Here is a 20,639-nt window from a genome sequence, read left to right as displayed (position 1 = left end):
CGAATTCCAGAAACTTTGAGAACATGACGGCCAAAGAGGAGATGAGCGAGGAAGAACAGGAGTAGCGGAGGATTCTCAAAGTCTTCAAAGCTACCGTTGAATGACCAGTTTCGGTACTCCATCATCTCCTCTTGTAGAATGTTTGCCATGCTCTTCAAGTGGTCAATTGTGTCGTCATTATCCAGCATCGCAGACCGAAGTTCCATAGTAATGCTAACTGCTTTTGGGAGGACGAGATTGTCAGGCTCATTTTTTGCGTAGCGATTTGATGCACTGGACATTAGGAAGCTGTTCAGATATCGGGTTTTTTTCAGTTGCTTGCGGTAGTTTTCTGTCTGATTAACCTCAACCTGATACCGCTTCAAAATTGACAAGTATGCATCACTCACCTCAGCCATGTTTAGGGTAACATCTTCATCAGAGAAGGTATTTTGAATGGAGAGGAGCAGCTGTTCATCACATACAGAGCGAATGAGCTGGGCATTACTGTAATCTAATAGAGTGAAGGTGCGCTGTGCATTACACAAGCATTTCCTATGATAGTACTTTTCAAGAGCAGAAGCATCCCTGGCACTCTGATTCAGATACACAATTTTTTACACGGTCATCTTGAGTCTTGCGTTTTATCTCCAGTAAGTTTTCACTCATGTTGTCTGAAAAAACGCGATGGAGGTTCTGAAGCATGGTTAGGACAAAAGCTGCAGGATGACAACAAACACACCTGTGCCTTTGGTGTTTTTTTTTGTCCTTTTATGGTGGGAAGAATCAGTTCCACTGGAAGGTCGCCCAGGCCCTCGAGAGGAACATGCAGGGGAATCAGGCAGGGTTCGTTTACCTCTGAGCCTTTCAATCATGCTCTTGTTGACGATGGGTTTCCGACATTCATTGTGATAAAACACTGATTTGTGGCCCGCTTCACTCAAGCTACCTAAGTGGTTACTAAGTTGTTTCATATCAACCTGCCCCAAAGATACTTGTTCATTACAGCAAACAATTAGATCTTCAATCAGACTTGGGTTATTCACCAGTATCTTGCTTGGGGTAGCACCCTCATTGCAGATGATGCACACACTGCTTGACATGATTAGAATGTCTCACCTGAAACAGAAAAAAGCAGCAATAGCATGTTCCAAAAGTTCCTCAAAATATAACAACATTCCTAAAATTAGTTCATAATCGGTGGATATTGACATCAGCTCAGTCCCGGATTGGGGGGGGGGGGGGCTCCCAGAAGGCTGGGGGGAGTGGCGGGCGGGTCCAGAATGAGATTGAGGGACAGGAGAATTTGAACCCCATCATTTTTCAACATCGAGACTCCAAATAAAACTGAAAATGCAAAAAAAAAAAAAATTTTAGCGCACAAATCCAATGGGATTACACTTCATAACCGCACTAAATTGTGCACAAGGAGAACTATCTCCTTGTAAGTATAGTTACATCTTTCTTTGGATGATGTTTTTTTCAATTGCTCTATATTTTTTTTTTATACTTTTACATCTCATTTAAATTATGGATTCCTAAAATCCATAACTTTCCAATCACCTTCCTTATAATACCATCATCTTAAGCCATGTCCCATTGTAATATGCGGTCAGCAGTTCACAGAAGTAAGGCTGGGTGGATGGCCTTGACTAGAGGTATGCACACTCTCCTCAAAGCTGTCCATCCTGGGTTCGAATCTCGGCCCAGCTATAAACTGTCATCCCGATGTTTCACAAGTTAAACTGGTGTCCTGTTAGCTGGCATTAGTTGGTGGACGTTAAAGATTCCACGATGTCCTTGGTGAAGAGAAGGTGAGCTATCGCCGGCACCCTGAACAAATTACAAATTTTAGCCCGAACTAGCAGGCGGGCACTGCATCAGTGGCACAGCTGTGCCCTCAGCCAATGATGCTACCCCACACCCATGTGCTCCATACAAAATAAGAAGAAACTGAAAGAGCATGTAAGATTGGCCAAAGTGTTTCACGAACTGGCTGGACAAGTATCACGTTCCACTGAACCTGGTTAGGAGAGAAATTTGGAAACCAAGATGCCAGAGATAACTCGCCTACTCTTCATCATAAGATATAGTCACATCTTTAATGTCCACCAGCAATCGATGATGGTGGATGGGACCCCAGCTAATGATCATGATGGGCGATACACGTTTCGTAAAAAGAGCTACTCGGGCCCAATAATCACACCAGCTGGCTCGGTGTGGGTGTGGTGTGGTGTGGGTTCCTCTCTCACCAGCCATGGCACCTCAGCAAAGGACTTCTGTGACTCATTGGGACTGACACAATCTGTCAATTTCCCGACCCGGATCTCAGTCAATGGAGTATCTTCTCTTCTGGACTTGGTTATGACAAACTTCCCTGCAAATGTCTGCTGCTCTTCTTCTGCTCAAATCGGTTCTTCTGATCATGTGCTTGTTAAAGTGGACATCTCTCTGGCCATTCTCAGAGAGCCTCCTCAGCGTCAACGAGTCTGGCATTTCACTCAGGTCGACTGGCACGGGCTGCAAGCAGCCATCAATCAATTGGACTGGTCTCCCATCTCTACTGCCTCGGACATCAATTCTTCCTGGGAATTCTTCCAAAGCAAACTGCTCTCTCTCATGCACAGATTTATCCCATCTCGTCTTCAGTTGTCTTACCCTTCCTCCCGTCCATGGTACACTGAATCTTGTGGTGAGGCAGTTGCCCTGAAACAACTTGCCTTTGCCTCTTGGAAGGCAAATCCAACTGAAGGTAATCTCAGCTCCTTCCACTAAGTTCGGAACAAGTGTGTGTCTACCCTCAGGAGTGCCAGAAAGCACTATCTCTCCACACTCAAGAATGAACTCTCAAACCTGTCTCCTTCCTCCAAATCCTGGTGGCGTCTGGTCAAATCCGTTTCTGGTGTTTGTTCCCCCTCCATCCCCTCCCTCACCTCAAATGGCTACACAGTTGACCGCACATGACAAAGCCGAATACCTCAACTCTGTGTTTGCCTCAAAATCTTGTGTCCCAAACACATCTCTCTCTGTTCCCACCTTACCCAGTCGAACCCAACTGCTCCTGGACTCTGTTTCCTTCTCTCCTGACAAGGTGGAGAAGTTTTTGTCAAACCTCGACTCTGATTCTGCAACTGGACCAGACGGCATCTGCCCATGGGTCCTAAAATCCTGCTCTGCGGCTCTATCTCACCCTCTCTCTGTTCTTTACACCCTCTCTTTTGCTCAAGGTCATCTGCCAGCATCTTGGAAATCAGCAAACATTACCGCTTTACACAAAAAAGGTGCAAAAACAGATCCTTGCAACTACAGACCAATCAGCTGCTGCCTGCTCCCAATTATCAGCAAAGTCATGGAATCCATCATTGCTCTGGATAACAAATCCTTCCTCTTCTCCAATGGCTTGATCTCCGATCATCAATTTGGATTCAGACCAGGTCATTCTACTATGGACATGTTGCTTCTGCTGTCTCAACAATGGATGGAGGTCCTCAATGCCAAACAGGAAATCAGAGCTGTCTCCCTCGACATATCACGTGCCTTCGATACGGTCTGGCACCCAGCTCTGCTCACCAAACTCTCCTCCTATGGTATCCATGGAAATCTCCACGCTTGGCTTGCGGACTTCCTCTCTGGTCGTAGTCGACGTGTGGCCCTGAATGGATTTCTCTCATCGCCCCTGCCTGTTCTGGCTGGAGTTCCCCAAGGTAGTGTTCTGGGCCCTGTGCTTTTTCTGGTCTTCATCAATGATCTCTCTGACTCTCTGGAAAATCCTCTGTATCTCTTTGCTGATGACTCCTCTCTCTGCCGCTCCATTCCTCATCCCTCTGTTACGTGCTCCTCCCCGACCCCCTGGTCACGGTGTACCTCTGAGCTCCGAGAGGAGTCACGGCAGAAAAATGTGTTATGCTGTATGTCAAAGATCCATGGAGAAGCCACCCCAATTGTTACTCACAAACAAATATTGTATTGAGATCACACAAGAATAACAGTACAACAATAATAGTAATCAAAAGTACAATCAATATGTCCTATGATGGTACCATCAGTTTTGTAATATAGAACTCACTGTGCTCCCAGTGAGTGAAACAAGAACATCCCCAATGTCTCTTATTCCCCGGCTTCAAGCCAGAGTCGATCCGCTCCAGCGATCGACAGAACGATGTCCGATCGAGACCAGAATCCTGTTCGGATGGCAAGTACAGTCACCCAGCCATTGCTGCACAAAGTCGCCCTCAATGCGACTGGGATATCCAAAGGCCTTCCAGGCGACTGGGAAATCACACCCTCGGGTATGGACTTTCACGGCTCACAGTCGGCGAACCGCAAATTAATCTTCAAAAGCCCCGGTGCGCACACACACACCAGATACGTCTGAAAGCGGTGAAAACGGCTGACGAAGCAAAAAAACCTTGCTCGACGCGCGAGTCAAAATGGCCGACGACCCGTTCTTGAGATATATTGGCCCGACGATAATTCTCCTCGGAATCCACCGCCAAAAACCTGACACGCAGGTTGATCGGTTGCAGCGATGACAGCTCTGTCACAGGAATCCCTTTACCGGGAAACCCGAAAGTTCGCGAGTGACTCCCGTTCGACAACGTTCGCTTCAGAACTTGGAGCAGCTCGGCTTTCTTGTCCGACTCACTCGCTCCGCCTTCTTTCTCTCTCCTCTTCCCCTTCGTTGTCCGGTTCCCGATCCAGTTTCCTGTTTCTTTTAACATTAACTTTATTACCTTTTGAAAACAGTTCATGAACAATAAACCTTTTGAACACAATAATAGTACATGAAATCAGAAATATTTACAGTGGATGCAAACCACCACAACGGAAGTGACGAATCCGTAACACCTCAGATTAGCAGCCTGCAGCCTCCTCACTCTCTGCAGACCTGGACAAAATCACAGACTGGTCAAACAAGTGGAACATGTCTTTCAATCCTGACAAATCTCACACTCTTACTATAAATAAATTTTAAAAAACATCTTTAGAGGCCATTTTTCCCCGCAAGCGGGGGTTGGCCTTTTTCGGGAACCGTGGTTGTTGTTGTTTTTCGGTCCCCTTTTTGAAGCAATGTTTTACGGCCGGATGCCCTTCCTGACGCCAACCCTTTTTGCCGCCTTTAACGACAAACAGGGAATTACCAGTGAACTGGTACTCAATTAGCCGACCTCGGAAGGATGACAGGCTGAGTCAACCCCCCTGGCGTTAATTCAGCGATCGACCGGGATTCGAACCCAGGATCCTTGGAATCCGAAGCCGGCACCCGAGCCGTGAGCCCAACACCAGGGTCTTACTATGTCTCTCCGAAAAGACCGACTGGAAAGCCCTCCCATCTACTTTCTCAACAATCCTCTCCAAGAAGGTCTGTCCCTCAAGCTTTTGGGTCTCACTATCTGCCATGATCTTTCTTGGGAAAACCATATTGCCAAGCTGGCCTCCAAAGCCAGTCGCCGACTGGGCATCCTCCGTCGTGCGCAGTCCTTCCTTGGCACACCTGAGCTCCTCACCACATTCAAGGCTTTAAACCGCAGCTCAATGGAATACTGTTCCCCCCTCTGGGCTGGTGCTCCTGCCTCACACCTAGCTCGGCTTCACGCTGTTGAAGTCAAAGCTTTCAGAATCATTGGAATCTCCTGCGATGAAGCTAACTCCGAGGGCCTTTCACTCACTCACCGCAGGCAGGTTGGTGGTCTTTCTGTCTTCTACCGACTCCTCTCCAGCCTTGCTACCCCATCTCTCTCTGTGCTCTGTCCCCCAAATATTCCTATAGGTCGCACAAGATCTGCCAACAACCCTCTTTTGGTTAAACTGCCAAAATCTAGGCTCTGTTCACCTTCACTCTTTCATTCGCCTTTTTTCCCCACCTCTGGAACAAACTCCCCCACTCCCTTCAATCCCACTCCTCCCTCCAGGTCTTTAAAACAGCTGTTCACCACCATATCTTATCTTCTCCCATCCAAAACAATGATCTTTTCTACCCCCGCTAATTTACCCAGATACACTTTTTCGAAATTCCTTCTTTCCTGAAAGTCCTTGCATTGTCCATATGTTTTATACTTCTCCCACCTCCCCCCAAGCCCTCTCCCTCCCACAGTTCTCTCGATGTCCCTGCTTTCAAATGTTGTGTTTGTGTCCTTCCCCCTCTCTCCCAATATTGTCTACCGCTCCCCTTATTTTGTTTTATGTGTCGTTTTGACTTTGTGTGTGATTAATGTTAGCTCTTTAACGAGCCTCGATCTTGTATACCAAAAAAGAAAAAAGAAAAAAAAATACAAACCAATAAACTCGAAATAATTTATTGGCCAGAATATATTGATGTGAATATGAATGCACTCCTGGGACAATGAGGCAGCATGACCATTGACCATCAATAATAAAGGGTAAATAAATGAAACAATCTACAGGAAATATAGTTCATCTGGTCTATTTTAAAATGCCCAGGATGAATTTGGATTTGTTATTAAGTTGAATAATAAATAGCTCAAGTGTAGAGCCATGAATGAACAGGGGAACTTGTGTTGAACAAAAATAACTGAATGTACGGAAAAGCAAGCTTCCGTTTGGTAGCAGGTCGGTTTAAACACACGTTCATCCTAAAAATGTATATAAAATAATATACTGTGTATGTATGTATGTTTGTGATCAATGTGAATGTTTGTTTGTGACCGCAAGGCTCACCCCCGCTCTAGCAGGGAAAATGGCCTTAAAACGCATATTTGTATGCAAATTTATCCGCTTCTGTATGCAAATTTATCTGTATGCAAATTTATCTGTATGCAAATGTATGCAATATATATATATATATATATATATATATACCACTGTTGGACACCACCAGAAGGGATGGAATGAATAATAGCACTGTTTTACACCACCATGTGGGGATGGAATGAATAATAGCACTGTGTTACACCACCATTGGGGGATGGAATGAATAATAGCACTGTTTTACACCACCATTGGGGGATGGAATGAATAATACCACTGTTTTAAACCACCAGTGGGATGAATGAATAATGCGACTGTTTTGCACTACGCATGTGGATGGAATGAACAAATAATTCCACTGCTTTCCACCACTGGTGAGGATGGAATGAATAATACAACTGTTTTACACCACCAGTGGGATGAATGAATGGGATGGAATGAATAATACTGTTTTGCACTCGTTATGTTTAAACGCCAAATATATTACTATTTGAGTAAGTTAAGTCTCACCGACCGGTAAAGTTGCAAATACACCAAATTCCGGCGGGTTTTGTGAAGAAAAGTGAAAAATCGCACAAAAGAGACTTTTATAAAAACTCCGTTTATTCGAACTTTTCAACGTCCTTTTCTGCCAATCGGACAATTGTGCCTTCTCGCAAACACGGACGTGCCCTGGCTTCCAGGAACGGCATCGCGGGTCCGGGTGCCTCGCACCGATCTGCTCGGCGCTTGCTGTTCGGAAGCACACGTTTGTTTTTGGTCTTCGCTTCGCGGATTTGTTTTCGCTTCTCTCCTGCCATTGTTTGGCCGAAAACTGTGCATTGTCGGCAAATGACACCGAGGAATGGAAGATAAAAAGTTGGCTCCTGATTTCTGCTAACGGTGGACTTCCTGCACCTAGGGAAATGGCTGCAGGGTAGCGTACCTTGTTAATGGAGGATGCATTATGTAACAAAATATAAACGAGGATCGCTAATGTCATTTGTTTCAATGCAAGTCCCGAAACGATTCTATTAAACATGCCCTTTTCTCCCTTCCTACTCGTGTTGACCTGCCTGTCTTTATTGACTCATCCCGTGCGCAGGGCGTGGCAAGGAAACTATCCACAGAAAGGGGCGGAGTTTGACAAAGTCTTGCTTTTTTTTTTTAATTTTCGCTCATTGACACGTGCAGTCATTTCCTGTTGCACTGAGATCTGTCAAGTCAAGGAGCTGCTCGTTTGAGACATTGTGACACCACGGGTACAAATGGCAGGTATGAAGGCTCCATTTACCGGTGCATTTCATGGTGGTGCGGACGATGTACTTGTTGCAGGTGGACGGTTAGTATTTTGGCTTTGGTTTCCGGTTTCAGACGTTGAGACCCCATGCTGGCAGTATTGCTTGCTTAGGAGGCAAATAAAAAGGTGCTCTAATAATAATAATTATCATAACCAGACAGAGCTTGTGTGATTCATATCATATTGTGCATCTTTTGCCATGGAAATGATCCAAATGTCCATATAAAAGGTTGCTGGAAATTTTTCTCATCAATGGGAATCATTTTAAAACACTTAACTGTGATTTCCATACAAGATCATATTAATACCAGATATTTGTTTCATTTCTGTCTCTTTGGTAAACAATATATATATACTATTCACCAATTTGTTCTTATTAGTCCCCTACCGGTGTACACCGGAGGGGACTATAGGTTTGCACGCCGTCAGTCGGTCAGTCCGTCACGCAAAGAACAGTTTTCCGGATTTTTTTTCGAAACTCTTAATGCTAATTATTTCAAACTTGGTACAAGGTTTCCTCATGATAAGTTACAGATCAAGTTCGAACTTCACGACGTTTCGATCATTTTTGACAAAGTTATGGCACTTTGAACTTTCGTAATTCTGATAATTCTGATGCTCCTTAATTCAGTGCCATTTTAAGTTTTAATTTACTTTAAAAACGAATTTCTCTGCAATAATTTGACCGATTGAGATCAAATTTTCACCATATGATGGACTCGGTCTGTAGAATATTTTAATGGTAATTATGACGTTACAGGTCACGTGGTTCAGCCGCCATATTGTTTTTCGTGAAAACATGAAAACCCCTTTTTCTCTGCAACGGCTGAACAGATCGAGGCACTTTGCAGGCAGAATCGCATACCCATGACGAACAAAAAAGTCAGCGAGCATGACGTCATGCGTCACATGGTTTCAGAGTTATAACGTTTTTAAGCACGAACCTTTAAAACCGAGCTCCTCCCTCATTTTTGATCCAATCGAGGGGAAACTTCACAGATCTGTTCAGCATGGCAGTCTACTAAAATGTCCTTTTGGAATTTGCGATCGGGCACGTGGTTTGGCAGATATCGTTAATTAAACGCAAATATTTTTTAAAAATGGATATCTCTTGAATCGCTAGTACCTCAGACCATGAGTTGCTAATTATATAATTCGCACAGTGCAATACGTGCAAGCTGCTCCACGGAGTGACCTTGCGGGCTTATCAACGAGGTGAGGCGTGACACACGTGTCTCAGCATACCTCAGATCAAGTTTGAAAACCAGCATCAACCGTGCATAAATTTGCATATTCGATCATTTTTGACAAAGTTATGGCACTTTGAACTTTGGTAGGGGACATGCATTGCAGCGCAATACTCAGAATGCTTGTTTGAATTAGCATAGTACTAGTCTGGGATCCGAGGCCTGGAAATGTGTAAAAAAGTGATTTTGAAGTGACACCCCTGCTATAAAATGTTTGACCCCTAGATCATGTATGTGGGGGTGTTAGCCACCAGAAAAGTGACTTTAGCAAGGTAGTTTGGATTGCGCGAATTCTGTAAGGACGTTTTTTAACTTGGGACGTCAACTGTAAAAAAGCAAGAAATTTAGGGGTAGGGAAAATTCAATTGACCATATATCCCATAATACAGGGGTGAGTGCAACAAATTACCACTCATTCTTTTTGTTATAAATTTGGCTTTTATATGAAATGTGATTCAACGTGATTGGACCATCCATGAGGTGAGCAGAGGTCAAAAGGTCACGGAAAGTGGGTTAAGCTGAAAATTTAGCTCCTTTATCAAATAATTCACATATGTATATGTCACAATATGTTCTTTGCATCCCTCTACTGTTTCTGGCCTATATTGATCGTAATAGTGATGGTTTACTGTGGTGGTTGATGCTTTTCATCTTTTGTGTGGTGCTAGGGATTATTATGCTACATTTGTTTCAGCAACTTGCTTCACTCTTGCTGAACTTTATGATTACCATCGATCTTCAGCCTTAAACTTCCATTCAGAGACACAAGATGGTGGTAGTTTTGATGCTACAACAAATATAATTTATCAGTACACATTTGAGGGAGAAGGAAGTGGGGAGGTAGTGGGGGCAGTGCCCCTTAAGAAAACCAGGAAACTGACTATCAGTGAACCAGACAAATTCGTTCCAGTAAGTAGTAAACTGACACTGAAGGACAGAAGACAGGCTAGGTCATTACGTGATATTGAACTTCCTCATGATGACAAGGGGGAAGCCTGCTTTCTAGCTGACAAGAACATCGTTTGGTTCCTACTGAGGTTGTATCCAACACAGCTGATGACGGGTGAAAACGACAAGGACACTGGTAGCCTGACATGGAGCAGCTTCTTTGAATACAGTTCTGGGCAACATACAGAGAAAACAAAGATTGGTTATGGACCATTGCTTCCACAAAACCCAACCAACGCAGATGTAGTCCAGACCTCATTGGACTACTTTGTCTCCTTGAGTCTTAAGATGGGTCAGGCTAAGACGGTGGTGACTTGTGACCAGGCGATATATGACGTAGTAAAGGGGTTGTTTAGGAAGGAATCGGAAAAGTACAAAGATGTTATTGTTCGACTTGGAGGATTCCATATTGCCCAGAACTTCTTGGGATCTATTGGATTTTTCATAATGGAGAGTGGCATAGAGGACATTCTGGTTTCTAGTGATATCTGTGGTCGAGGTACAGCCAATAAAGTCATGGCAGGAAAAGATTATTATAAGATGGTCCGTTATCATTCATGGTTGAGTGAGGCATTGTTCATGTTGAAGTGGGAGGCATTTGAGAAATGGCTGTTGTTCGAGAAGAATGAGGAGACACTTTCTTTGCTTTCGTCTCTGCTTGAAAGTCTTAGAAATGCCTTTGACAGGAAAGAGAAGGACGAATTTGCTGCACTTATGAAGGAAGTCATGAAATGCCTAGAGTCATTGGAGTCGCTCTGGGGAGATTTTGAGAAGGGATTAGGAGTGACAGCCCATCTTTGGAGCATGTACATAGACATGGTGCTTATCCTAAGGCATTACATCCATGCTGAGAGAGCTGGGCTTTGGCAACAGCACTTACAAGAGGTACAGAATATGCTACCCTATACCATTGCTTCCGGCCATAGTAAGTACATGTCCTGCCTTCCGATCTATCTCGGTGAGATGCAAAAGCTTCCAGAAACAGCACCAGAAGTGCACGAGGAGTTTGCAGCTGGCAAATTCACAGTTCACCAGACTGCAGGAGACTTTAATGGTGTGTGGACAGACCTTGCCCTTGAACAGACCTACAATAGGGAAGGCAAAACAAGCCTCTTTAAGGGTATAACACAGTCTGAATCAGCACGAGAAAAGTACATCAAGGCTCTACCGTTCATGACCTCTGTCTCTGAAAGTGTAAAACAGATGGCACACATGGCCTCGCCGCAATCTGACCACCACGAGAAGCTGAGAAAAGACATGGAAGCCGTGTTGCAGATCAAACGGACCGTGGAAGAGAAGATGCAAAACCCATTCGATCCTTCACTTGCGACAGATAAACGAATGAACATATCCACAGGTCAGATTCTTGCAGCAACTACCCTGGTAGATGCCAAACGTCTAGGCTTGGAGGCAATGGATGCTGCCACGACAACGAATGCAGACAAGATTGTCCAACCGAAGATAGAAACATTCGCCACGCATCTGAAGAAAAGTAAGAAAAAGATGGACACTGTGAAAGAAGTCATCAGAGAGGAGAGTGCAGTGACAAGGGCACTTTGTTTCGCACAGGACCTGAGTGATGAGGCACGGACTGAGGCATTTAGTTACGAATGGCTTGAGTACCCTCCCTCGTTGTTTGAGCCAGAGAAGAATGGATTTTCCATGCGGAAAGGTTGCAAATCCAACTATCTATCCACTCTACAGGCAGAGGTTGCCGAGTCATGGGAACCGTTAAAAGAGTTGCCTCCTTCTGCATCTGATGCAGTTTATGTAGTCGATGCAATGGCATTCATCCAGCGGTTCAACACACTTGGTTCGAGTACATTTGACCAACTTCAGGAAAGGTACAGGAACAAACTCTTGAACATGAAACCCAGACATTGCACTGAAGTGCATTTCGTGGGCGATCAATATGATTTTGGGTTAAAGAGTCTAAAAGGGGATGAACGCCAGAGACGGGAGTCAAATACCAACTTGCCAGAGTTTGTTCCAGCGGACATCATGAAAATCCCTGATTGGAACACATTCCTGTCAAACCCTTGTAACAAGACCAATCTGCTGTCGTATCTTGCTTCACGTTGGTCCCAGGAGTCATCCTGGCCTGATGGCTTCTGCCTGGTCCTTGGGGTCAACTCCCAGGCAACTCGTGTGACGCAGACGGAACATACCAATGTTGATGAGCTGTACTGCCCTAACCACGAGGAGGCGGACACCAGAATCTTTGCTCACATTGCTAGCTGTGACAACAGCGTAGTTGTCATTCAGGCTACAGATACAGATATCATCGTCTTGTCAATGTATCATTTCCCTCGGTTGCCAAACGTTGTTGAGTTATGGGTGGAAAAGGATGATCTGTTCCTCCCCATCCATGATTTGGTGAATGAGTTGGCCAAAGCAGTTGGAAAGGACGTATTGGCACTCACAGACACACTGCTCATCTCCTACATTCTGTCAGATTGTGATTCGGTGAGCTATCCTTTCAAACGGGGTAAGAAGAGAGCAGTGAAAGTCGCACTCCAGCATGTTCACAAACAGCCAGCGTTGTCCAATTTCATCCGACATGAATCCGGACCTTCTGCACATGATCAGGTGATAACTGAAGCACGAAGCTTCTTTTGTGATCTCTACGGCAAGCCATCTACGGCAAGAAGTATTCATCCCTGGATAAGCTCCGCGCCCACTTGTTTGCATCTAGCAAACTAGATCTGCGCTCCCTTCCTCCAACAGAAGATGCTTTTCACTTCCACGTTCTCAGGAGCCTTTGTCAGATCAACTTATACATGCAAGCTTCACTCAGCAATCCAGTGCTTCTTCCACCTGAAGAGTATGGCAGGAGTGTGGATGGTGACAGGTTAATTCCTGTCATGAAGAGCAAGCCATCAAAGCCTTCTGCTGCGAAGTTGAAGTACTGCAAATGTAAGAAGAAACCGAACTGCCTGAGGAATTGCCCTTGTGCGAAAGCTGGAGTACCATGCATCATTGCATGTGCCTGCAATGGCGACGGAGAAAAATGTGGACGGCTTCTGACTGATGACGGTGATGATGATGATGATGATGAGTAAATAGAGGTAATGACACTTTTCCAGACAGTATGTGGTATGACTTGTCGTTTTAAAACATGTTGAAGAGTACCGTGCAAATAGATAGTGTGAATGCCCGATTTTGGTGATTTTTAAAAAGTTATGCAAATCTAAAGTGACATACATGCCAGTAAGTTAAGTTCAGTCGGGGCATTTCTTTCCCAAAAACATCAGAGGGGTACAAACAACATATTTTGGGTGTAAACGTTTGGCTATATTGAGCTTGAAGTAGGAAAAATTTGATTTTATTTACTAAAGGAGCTAAACTTTTAGCTTAACCCACTTTCCGTGACCTTTTGACCTCTGCTGACCTCATGGATGGTCCAATCACGTTGAATCATGTTTCATATAAAAGCCAACTTTATAACAAAAAGAATGAGTGGTAATTTGTTGCACTCACCCCTGTATTATGGGATATATGGTCAATTGAATTTCCTCTACCCCTAAATTTCTTGCTTTTTTACAGTTGACGCCCCAAGTTAAAAAATGTCTACAGAATTCGCGCAATCCAAACTACCTTGCTAAAGTCACTTTTCTGGTGGCTAACACCCCCACAGACATGATCTAGGGGTCAAACATTTTATAGCAGGGGTGTCACTTCAAAATCAAATTTTGAGGTCTCGGATCCCAGACTATACTGAAACATTGCTTTGACGCAATGACGTCATACCTGGACTACCTGGCTCGTCTATTTCGAGTCTTGTTTCAAGATAATTGGTATTTTGTAAAAGGTGGTTTTAATGAGTTTAAAAATTCCATAAATGAGTAATCATCATGATGTGAATATAATGTTGAGCATTTTTACCCCTTTTACTCTCTCCATTTCCCTCTCCCTTTCCATCGTCTACCTGTACTCTTATTCCTCACCAAGTTCCTGTCATTTTTCTTTCCTGTCTGTCCAAACACATCTTCCCTAACTGTTCCACAATCCTCTCTCTCTTCTCTCTCTCTTGCTACTCCTCAAATTTAAACCCAATTCCTTCATTTTTGTGTACATAATATATAGATGGTCCACAATGACAATTGTCAGGTTTCTCTGCACCAAGCAGAGTTCAGGCACAGACTGCTGGCAGGTTCTGGTAACTTTCTTCTTTGCACGTTTTATGGAATTCTCACACGCCCTCTCACCCCTGGCACTCACCCATTCCTTTGAATTCCTTCCAACTTGGAAAGCAGTTTTCCATAAGTTTTTTCATGATCACAAACTATATATTCTTTAAATAACAAAGCTCAGAATTGATTCCTGCTGCTGCTGCTCTGATACAACGCACAACTCCACATGATAACTCTCATCCATGAGTTTGAATGTCCAATGATACCTTTTTAGAATTGATTACGAGAAAGTATAAACCCATTGTTTATTTCCAGCAACATAATGGTAAAAACAGGAAAGATGAATAAGTTCACTTTCCACCACAAGTGTAAAGGTCCTTTTCCACGTGACACAATCACATGACGGTTAAAGAATTTCGATCAACCCGAAGGCATCTGCATGAAGGTAGGAGTTTTCCATGGGAGGTGGAAAATACTAATTGCTGTTCTTTGTCCACCTCCAAAAACACGAAATGGAACAAAGAATTTTTTTTTTAATTTTTTTTTTTTTTTGTTACCTATTTGTCATGGTTTCTTCCACGACCATTATTCAGAGGAAATTCATCAACTGAGTAAATTGAATTCTCTGGCATTCCATAAGAGGTTGAACTCTGCATCTTATTACAATACAGCAAACGTATTTGGTGATGTTTGTTACTTGGCCCAAATTTTTTTTTTAATTGACAAGTATGTTGATCACTCCGGTTTGTGTGTGTGTGTTTGTTTGTCTGTCCACTCACTTATACTTGCCTACAGGGCAAAATTTTAAACCAAATGGTAGTACAAATGGAAGAGTTCGTGGTCTGACAAAATCCTATATTTTTGAGGCCAAAAGGTCAACCACCTTTTTCAAATTTCTAAAATCCTCAATTTTCATCTGATTGATTTGAAATTTGAATAGGATTTGCATATCAGCTAACTGAATTCAACCACCAACTATTTATGAGATCAAAATAGGCCAAAAGGTCAACATAGGCCTAAGTTCAACCACTTTTCCCAAATTTCTAAAATCCTCAATTTTCATCCAATTGACTTGAAATCTGAATAGGATTTGCATATCAGCTTACTGCAACCAACCACCAACTATTTTTGAGGTCAACATAGGCCAAAGGTCAACAACAATTGCAACTTTCAAAAATCCTCAAAAAAAAAATATATTGCATACAAGCTCGAGGCTCGTGTTGGAGCTAACATTAATCACAAGAAAACAAACCGACATATAAAACGTATGATAAAGGGAGCGGGAGACAAGATGGGGAGAGAGAGGGAAGCACACAAGTACAACAACACAGAACAGGGACATCGGGACATCTGTGGGAGGGAGAGGGCTTGGGGGGAGGAGGCATGGGAAGGGGAGGGGGGGGGTGAGGTCGGAGAGGACTTCATGAACACTGAACATGAACTTCATGAACATGAACATGAACTTCATGAACATGAACACTTCATGAACACATGGACACTGGAAGGACTTCCAGGAAAGAAGTCGGTATTTCAAAAAAGTGGATCTGGGTTGAATTAACGGGGGTATAAATGAGCAATGTTTTGGATGGGGGACGACAAGAGATGGTGGGAACAGCTGTTCTAAAGATCTGGAGGGAGGAGTGGGATTGAAGAGAGTGAGGGAATTTGTTCCACAGGTGGGAGAAAAGAGGAATGAAAGAGTGAAGGTGAGCTAGGTGTGAGGAAGGAGCACCAGTCCAGACAGGAGAGCAGTAGTCCATTGAGCTGTGGATGGAAGCCTTGTATGTGGTGAGGAGCTCGTGTGCCAAGGAAGGACTCGGCAACTGCCTTTGGAGGCTAGCTTGGAAATGTGGTTTTCCTAAGAAATATTATGGCAGATAGTGAGACCCAAACGCTTGAGTGACAGAATTTCTTCAAGAGGATTGTTCAGAAAGTCGATGAGAGGGTTGTCCAGTCAGTCTTTTCGGAGAGACATAGATAGTGAGAGTGTGAGATTTGTCAGGATTGAAAGACATGCTCCACTTGTTTGACCAGTCTGTGATTTTGTCCAGGTCTGCAGAGAGTGAGGAGGCTGCAGACTGCCAATCTGAGGGATGAGGTATGGAGCAGCAGAGAGTGGAGTCATCAGCAAAGAGATAGACAGGATTTTCCAGATAGTCGGAGAGATCATTGATGAAGAAAATGCACAGGGCCCAGAACACTGCCTTGGGGAACTTCAGCCTGAACAGGAAGGGGAGATGAGAGAAATCCATTCAGGGCCACACGTTGACTTCGACCAGAGAAGAAGTCCGCAAAATTTGATCCGATTATTTTTTAAAAATAAAAAAAATTCCATCATCCATTTCGAAATTTCATTTTCAAAATCAAATTTGCATTTTCGTCTGGCAGCTAAGCTAAATATAGCATAACAATTGTGCATTTTGTGAGGAAAGCACCAAATTTGGCACACTAGTAGACTATCATATTATGAAAAGATCTGGATATTGGGCCATCTCAGATTCAGAGATTTGATTTTTGCAAGATTTGCAGATTTTGCAGATTTGCAAGCTGAGATTGCAACGCCAGGGACGGCCGACTCCTTCCTGCGAGCTGCCCACGTCACCCGCACAAGAAGAGCTCATCAAATCACTGCAGCGGCACTGCACATCCTGCAACACCGTGCGTATGAACGCCACTGTATGACATATGCTGATGATGCAGAAGACCGGCCTGAGTTTGAAGACTGGTGTCACCAGAGAGGAGAAGACATTCCCAACTTTCAGTACTGGGCAACTGTGCTGGAACTAGAGATGTTGGTACTGGTCTACGTGCGTTCTCTGCGGCAGGCTTCATTCACGATGTACCTTGATGCCCTGACGGAACTGGTCCCATGGTTCCATGCCTTAGACCACACACACTATGCCAGGTGGGTCCCTGTTCACCTGAGGGACATGGTTGCATTCCCAATGAAGCACCCAGATGTAGCCAGAGAATTCAGGGCTGGCAGCTTCACTGTACAGAAGACGAAGAAGGTGTTCTCTTCGATCCCAATCGAATCGAAATCTTGCAAAAATCAAATCTCTGAATCTGAGATGGCCCAATATCCAGATCTTTTCATAATATGATCGTCTACTAGTGTGCCAAGTTTGGTGCTTTCCTCACAAAATGCACAATTGTTATGCTAAGTTGCCCCACTATTTTAGAAAATTTTCATCCAATTGACTTGAAATATGAAAATAATTTTCATAGCTCAGTGAAACAAACCACCAACTATTTTTGAGGTCAACATCGGCCAAAAGGTCAACATAGGCCAAATTTCTAAAATTGACAATTTTCATCCGATTAACTTAATTTGACGATTTGCATATCAGGTCACATAATTCAACCACCAATTATTTGTGAAGTCAAAAGGATGCTCTCCCGAGTGCCATTCTACTTTGTTCTCTTTTACCAAGTGTTGCTCCATGAGTGATTTTTCATATGTATGTTTATTTGTGACCAAATCGTCCACTTCTTCAAACACAATTAACACCCACAATTAACGTACGTGAATTCTTAATTACGTACTGTTGGAATATACCTTTTGTCTCTTTAGACTGCTGAGATCCCTCAGACCTTTGACGACCCAATAAAGCCACCGAGACCCATGAAGACCCAAAATACCACGAAGAACCTAAAGACTGAGAGGAACCAACAGCCCCTGAAGAGCCAAAACACCCCAAAGACCCAAAATACCCTTAAAGGCCCAGAGGATCCGAAAGACCCAAATGGCCCCGAAAACCCAAATGACCCTGAAGACCCAAAACATCCCAAAGATCCAAAATGCTCTTAAAGGCCCAGAGGATCCAAAATACCCTGAAGACCCAAATGGAAAAAGAAGGGGTCCAGCGCAAGAAGGCAGTCCAAACGAGAGGTCAAAATGCTGGCTAGCGAGTCCTTTTATCGCTCGTCTCATGACGTCATCGGCAATTTTCCTCCAATCAGCGTGTCGCTTCTTCCTCGCCTCTCAGGTCCTCCGTGGTCCTCGCCAATCGGTCCTCTGCTTCCTTCTCGGCCTTCCTTTCACCAATCGGTGGCCAGCTTCTTGCCCCTGCCTTGACCATTCACGAGCTTCATCCTGCCTTTATTAGCTCTTAAAGGCGATTAGCCTTAATTGAAGCTATTAGCCTTCCCGTTGGCCGATACCCGGCTCAATGGTGTGATCTCCCCATCAAACCCTTCGACCAATCGGTCACGAGGTGGGCGTGGCCTCAGCCTGCCTGAGCAATGTGTGTCTGCCAGGTCGGGGTTGTCAGCCCAAGTGCGTCATCTGGGTTCCGGTTACTTTTATTGTTGGGATTGAATTGGTGTGTGTGCTGCTATGTGGCCTACCTAGTGTCTATGGTGTAGTGCCATACGGGACAATGGATAAATCACCAGGTCTCACACACAGGGGAATTAGCATAATCCCTACTCTATTTAACACAAGGCCATCCTTGTATGACCACAAAGATACACTTAATCCGACATCCGGGCTAGACAGGTCCCTGCTTATGTACATCGAGGTGGTTCTTCTTCTTCTTCACGACAGTCGGAGCATGATACCTACACAGATCTACCTGATCTATATATCACTGTACCCCAATATTCATAACAATATATGTGTGTGTGTGTGTGTGTGTATATTGCTACAGTTTTGAGATTTGCACATTGAAGTCATTAAAGGTTAAAGGTTTGCCCCCCATAGTTAGTCACACAAGCAACATATAGGCCCATTTGTAGAATAGTTATGTCTTAGTATGTGTAAGAATAGGCCATTTCCCCTCTTAGTACCTGCGTTGTGTAAAGACCGGAGAATAGGCCATTCCTTTTTCTTTTTTTTTTCTTTTTTTTTTTTTTGTATACTGAATCGAGGCTCGTGAAAGAGCTAACATTAACTTCACAAACAAATCGACCAGACAAACAAAATACACAAAAAGAGGGAGCGGAAGACAAGATGGGGAGAAAAGGGGAAGCACACACACACAACATCCGAGAGCAGGGAGATGTGTGGAAGGGAGAGGGCCCGGGGGGAGGAGGCATGGGAAGGGGGGGGGGGGGGAGGGAGAAGTATAAAACACAAGGACACCAAGGACTTCCAGGACAAAAGTTGGTATTTCAAAAAGTGGAATTGGGGTGAAATTAGCGGGGGTAGAAAAGATCAAGGTTTTGGATGGGGGAAGATAAGAGATGGTGGTGAACAGCTGTTTTAAAGACTTGGAGGGTGGAGTGGGATTGAAGAGAGTGAGGGAGTTTGTTCCAGAGGCGGGAGAAAAGAGGAATGAAGGAGTGAAGGTGAGCAGAGAGTCTTGATTTTGGCAGTTTAACCAAAAGAGGGTTGCAGGCAGATCTTGTGCGACCTGTAGGAATATTTGCGGGACAGAGCCCACAGAGAGCTGGGGGGGCAAGGCCAGAGAGGAGTCGGTAGAAGACGGAAAGACCACCAACCTGCCTGCGGTGAGTGAGTGAGAGGCCCTTGGAGTTAGTTTAATCGCGGGAGATTCCAATGATTCTGAATGCTTTGGTTTCAACAGCGTGAAGGCGAGCTAGGTGTGAGGCAGGAGCACCAGCCCAGAGGGGAGAGCAGTATTCCATTGAGCTGCGGATGAAAGCCTTGTATGTGGTGAGGAGCTCAGGTATGCCAAGGAAGGACTTCGCACGACGGAGGATGCCCAGTCGTCGACTGGCTTTGGAGGCCAGATTTGAAATGTGGTTTTTCCAGGAAAGATCATGGCAGATAGTGAGACCCAAAAGCTTGAGTGACAGAATCTTCTTGGAGAGGATTATTCAGAAAGTGGATGGGAGGGTTGTCCAGTCGGTCTTTTCGGAGAGACATCGTAAGAGTGTGAGATTTGTCAGGATTGAAAGACATGTTCCACTTGTTTGCCCAGTCTGTGATTTTGTCAAGGTCTGCAGAGAGTGAGGAGGCTGCAGACTGCCGATCTGAGGGATGAAGAATGGAGCGACAGAGAGTAGAGTCTTCAGCAAAGAGATAGAGAGGATTTTCAAGAGAGTCAGAGAGATCATTGATGAAGACCAGAAAAAGCACAGGGCCCAGAACACTGCCTTGGGGACCTCCAGCCTGAACAGGAAGAGGAGATGAGAGAAACCCATTCAGGGCCACACGTTGACTACGACTAGAGAGGAAGTCCGCCAACCATGCGTGGAGATTTCCATGGATACCAAAAGAGGAGAGTTTGGTGAGCAGAGCGGGGTGCCAGACCGTATCGAAGGCACATGATATGTCAAGGGAGACTGCTCTAATTTCCTGTTTGGCATTGAGGACCTCCATCCATTGTTGAGAAAGCAGAAGCAGCATGTCCAGAGTGGAGTGTCCAGGTCTGAAAC

The 20,639-nt window shown here is 44.4% G+C and overlaps 2 protein-coding genes across 2 annotated transcripts in view; both read left to right on the top strand.

Moving 5' to 3' along the window:
* Positions 1-20,639, top strand: part of RCN2 (reticulocalbin 2) — a 425,951-nt gene that overhangs the window by 291,269 nt on the left and 114,043 nt on the right. The window lies entirely within an intron of this gene.
* Positions 1-20,639, top strand: part of LOC144894295 (uncharacterized) — a 66,969-nt gene that overhangs the window by 7,117 nt on the left and 39,213 nt on the right. The window contains exon 2 of the mRNA XM_078786776.1: positions 7,772-7,941. Within this exon, the coding sequence (XP_078642902.1) occupies positions 7,935-7,941 (7 nt within the window). The 5' untranslated portion in view covers positions 7,772-7,934. The remainder of the gene's footprint in view (positions 1-7,771; positions 7,942-20,639) is intronic.

This window comes from Myxine glutinosa, chromosome 11, assembly GCF_964187855.1.
Source record: "Myxine glutinosa chromosome 11, kmMyxGlut1.1, whole genome shotgun sequence".
NCBI classification, from domain to species: domain Eukaryota; kingdom Metazoa; phylum Chordata; class Myxini; order Myxiniformes; family Myxinidae; genus Myxine; species Myxine glutinosa.
This window is presented reverse-complemented; position numbering and strand designations above follow the sequence as displayed.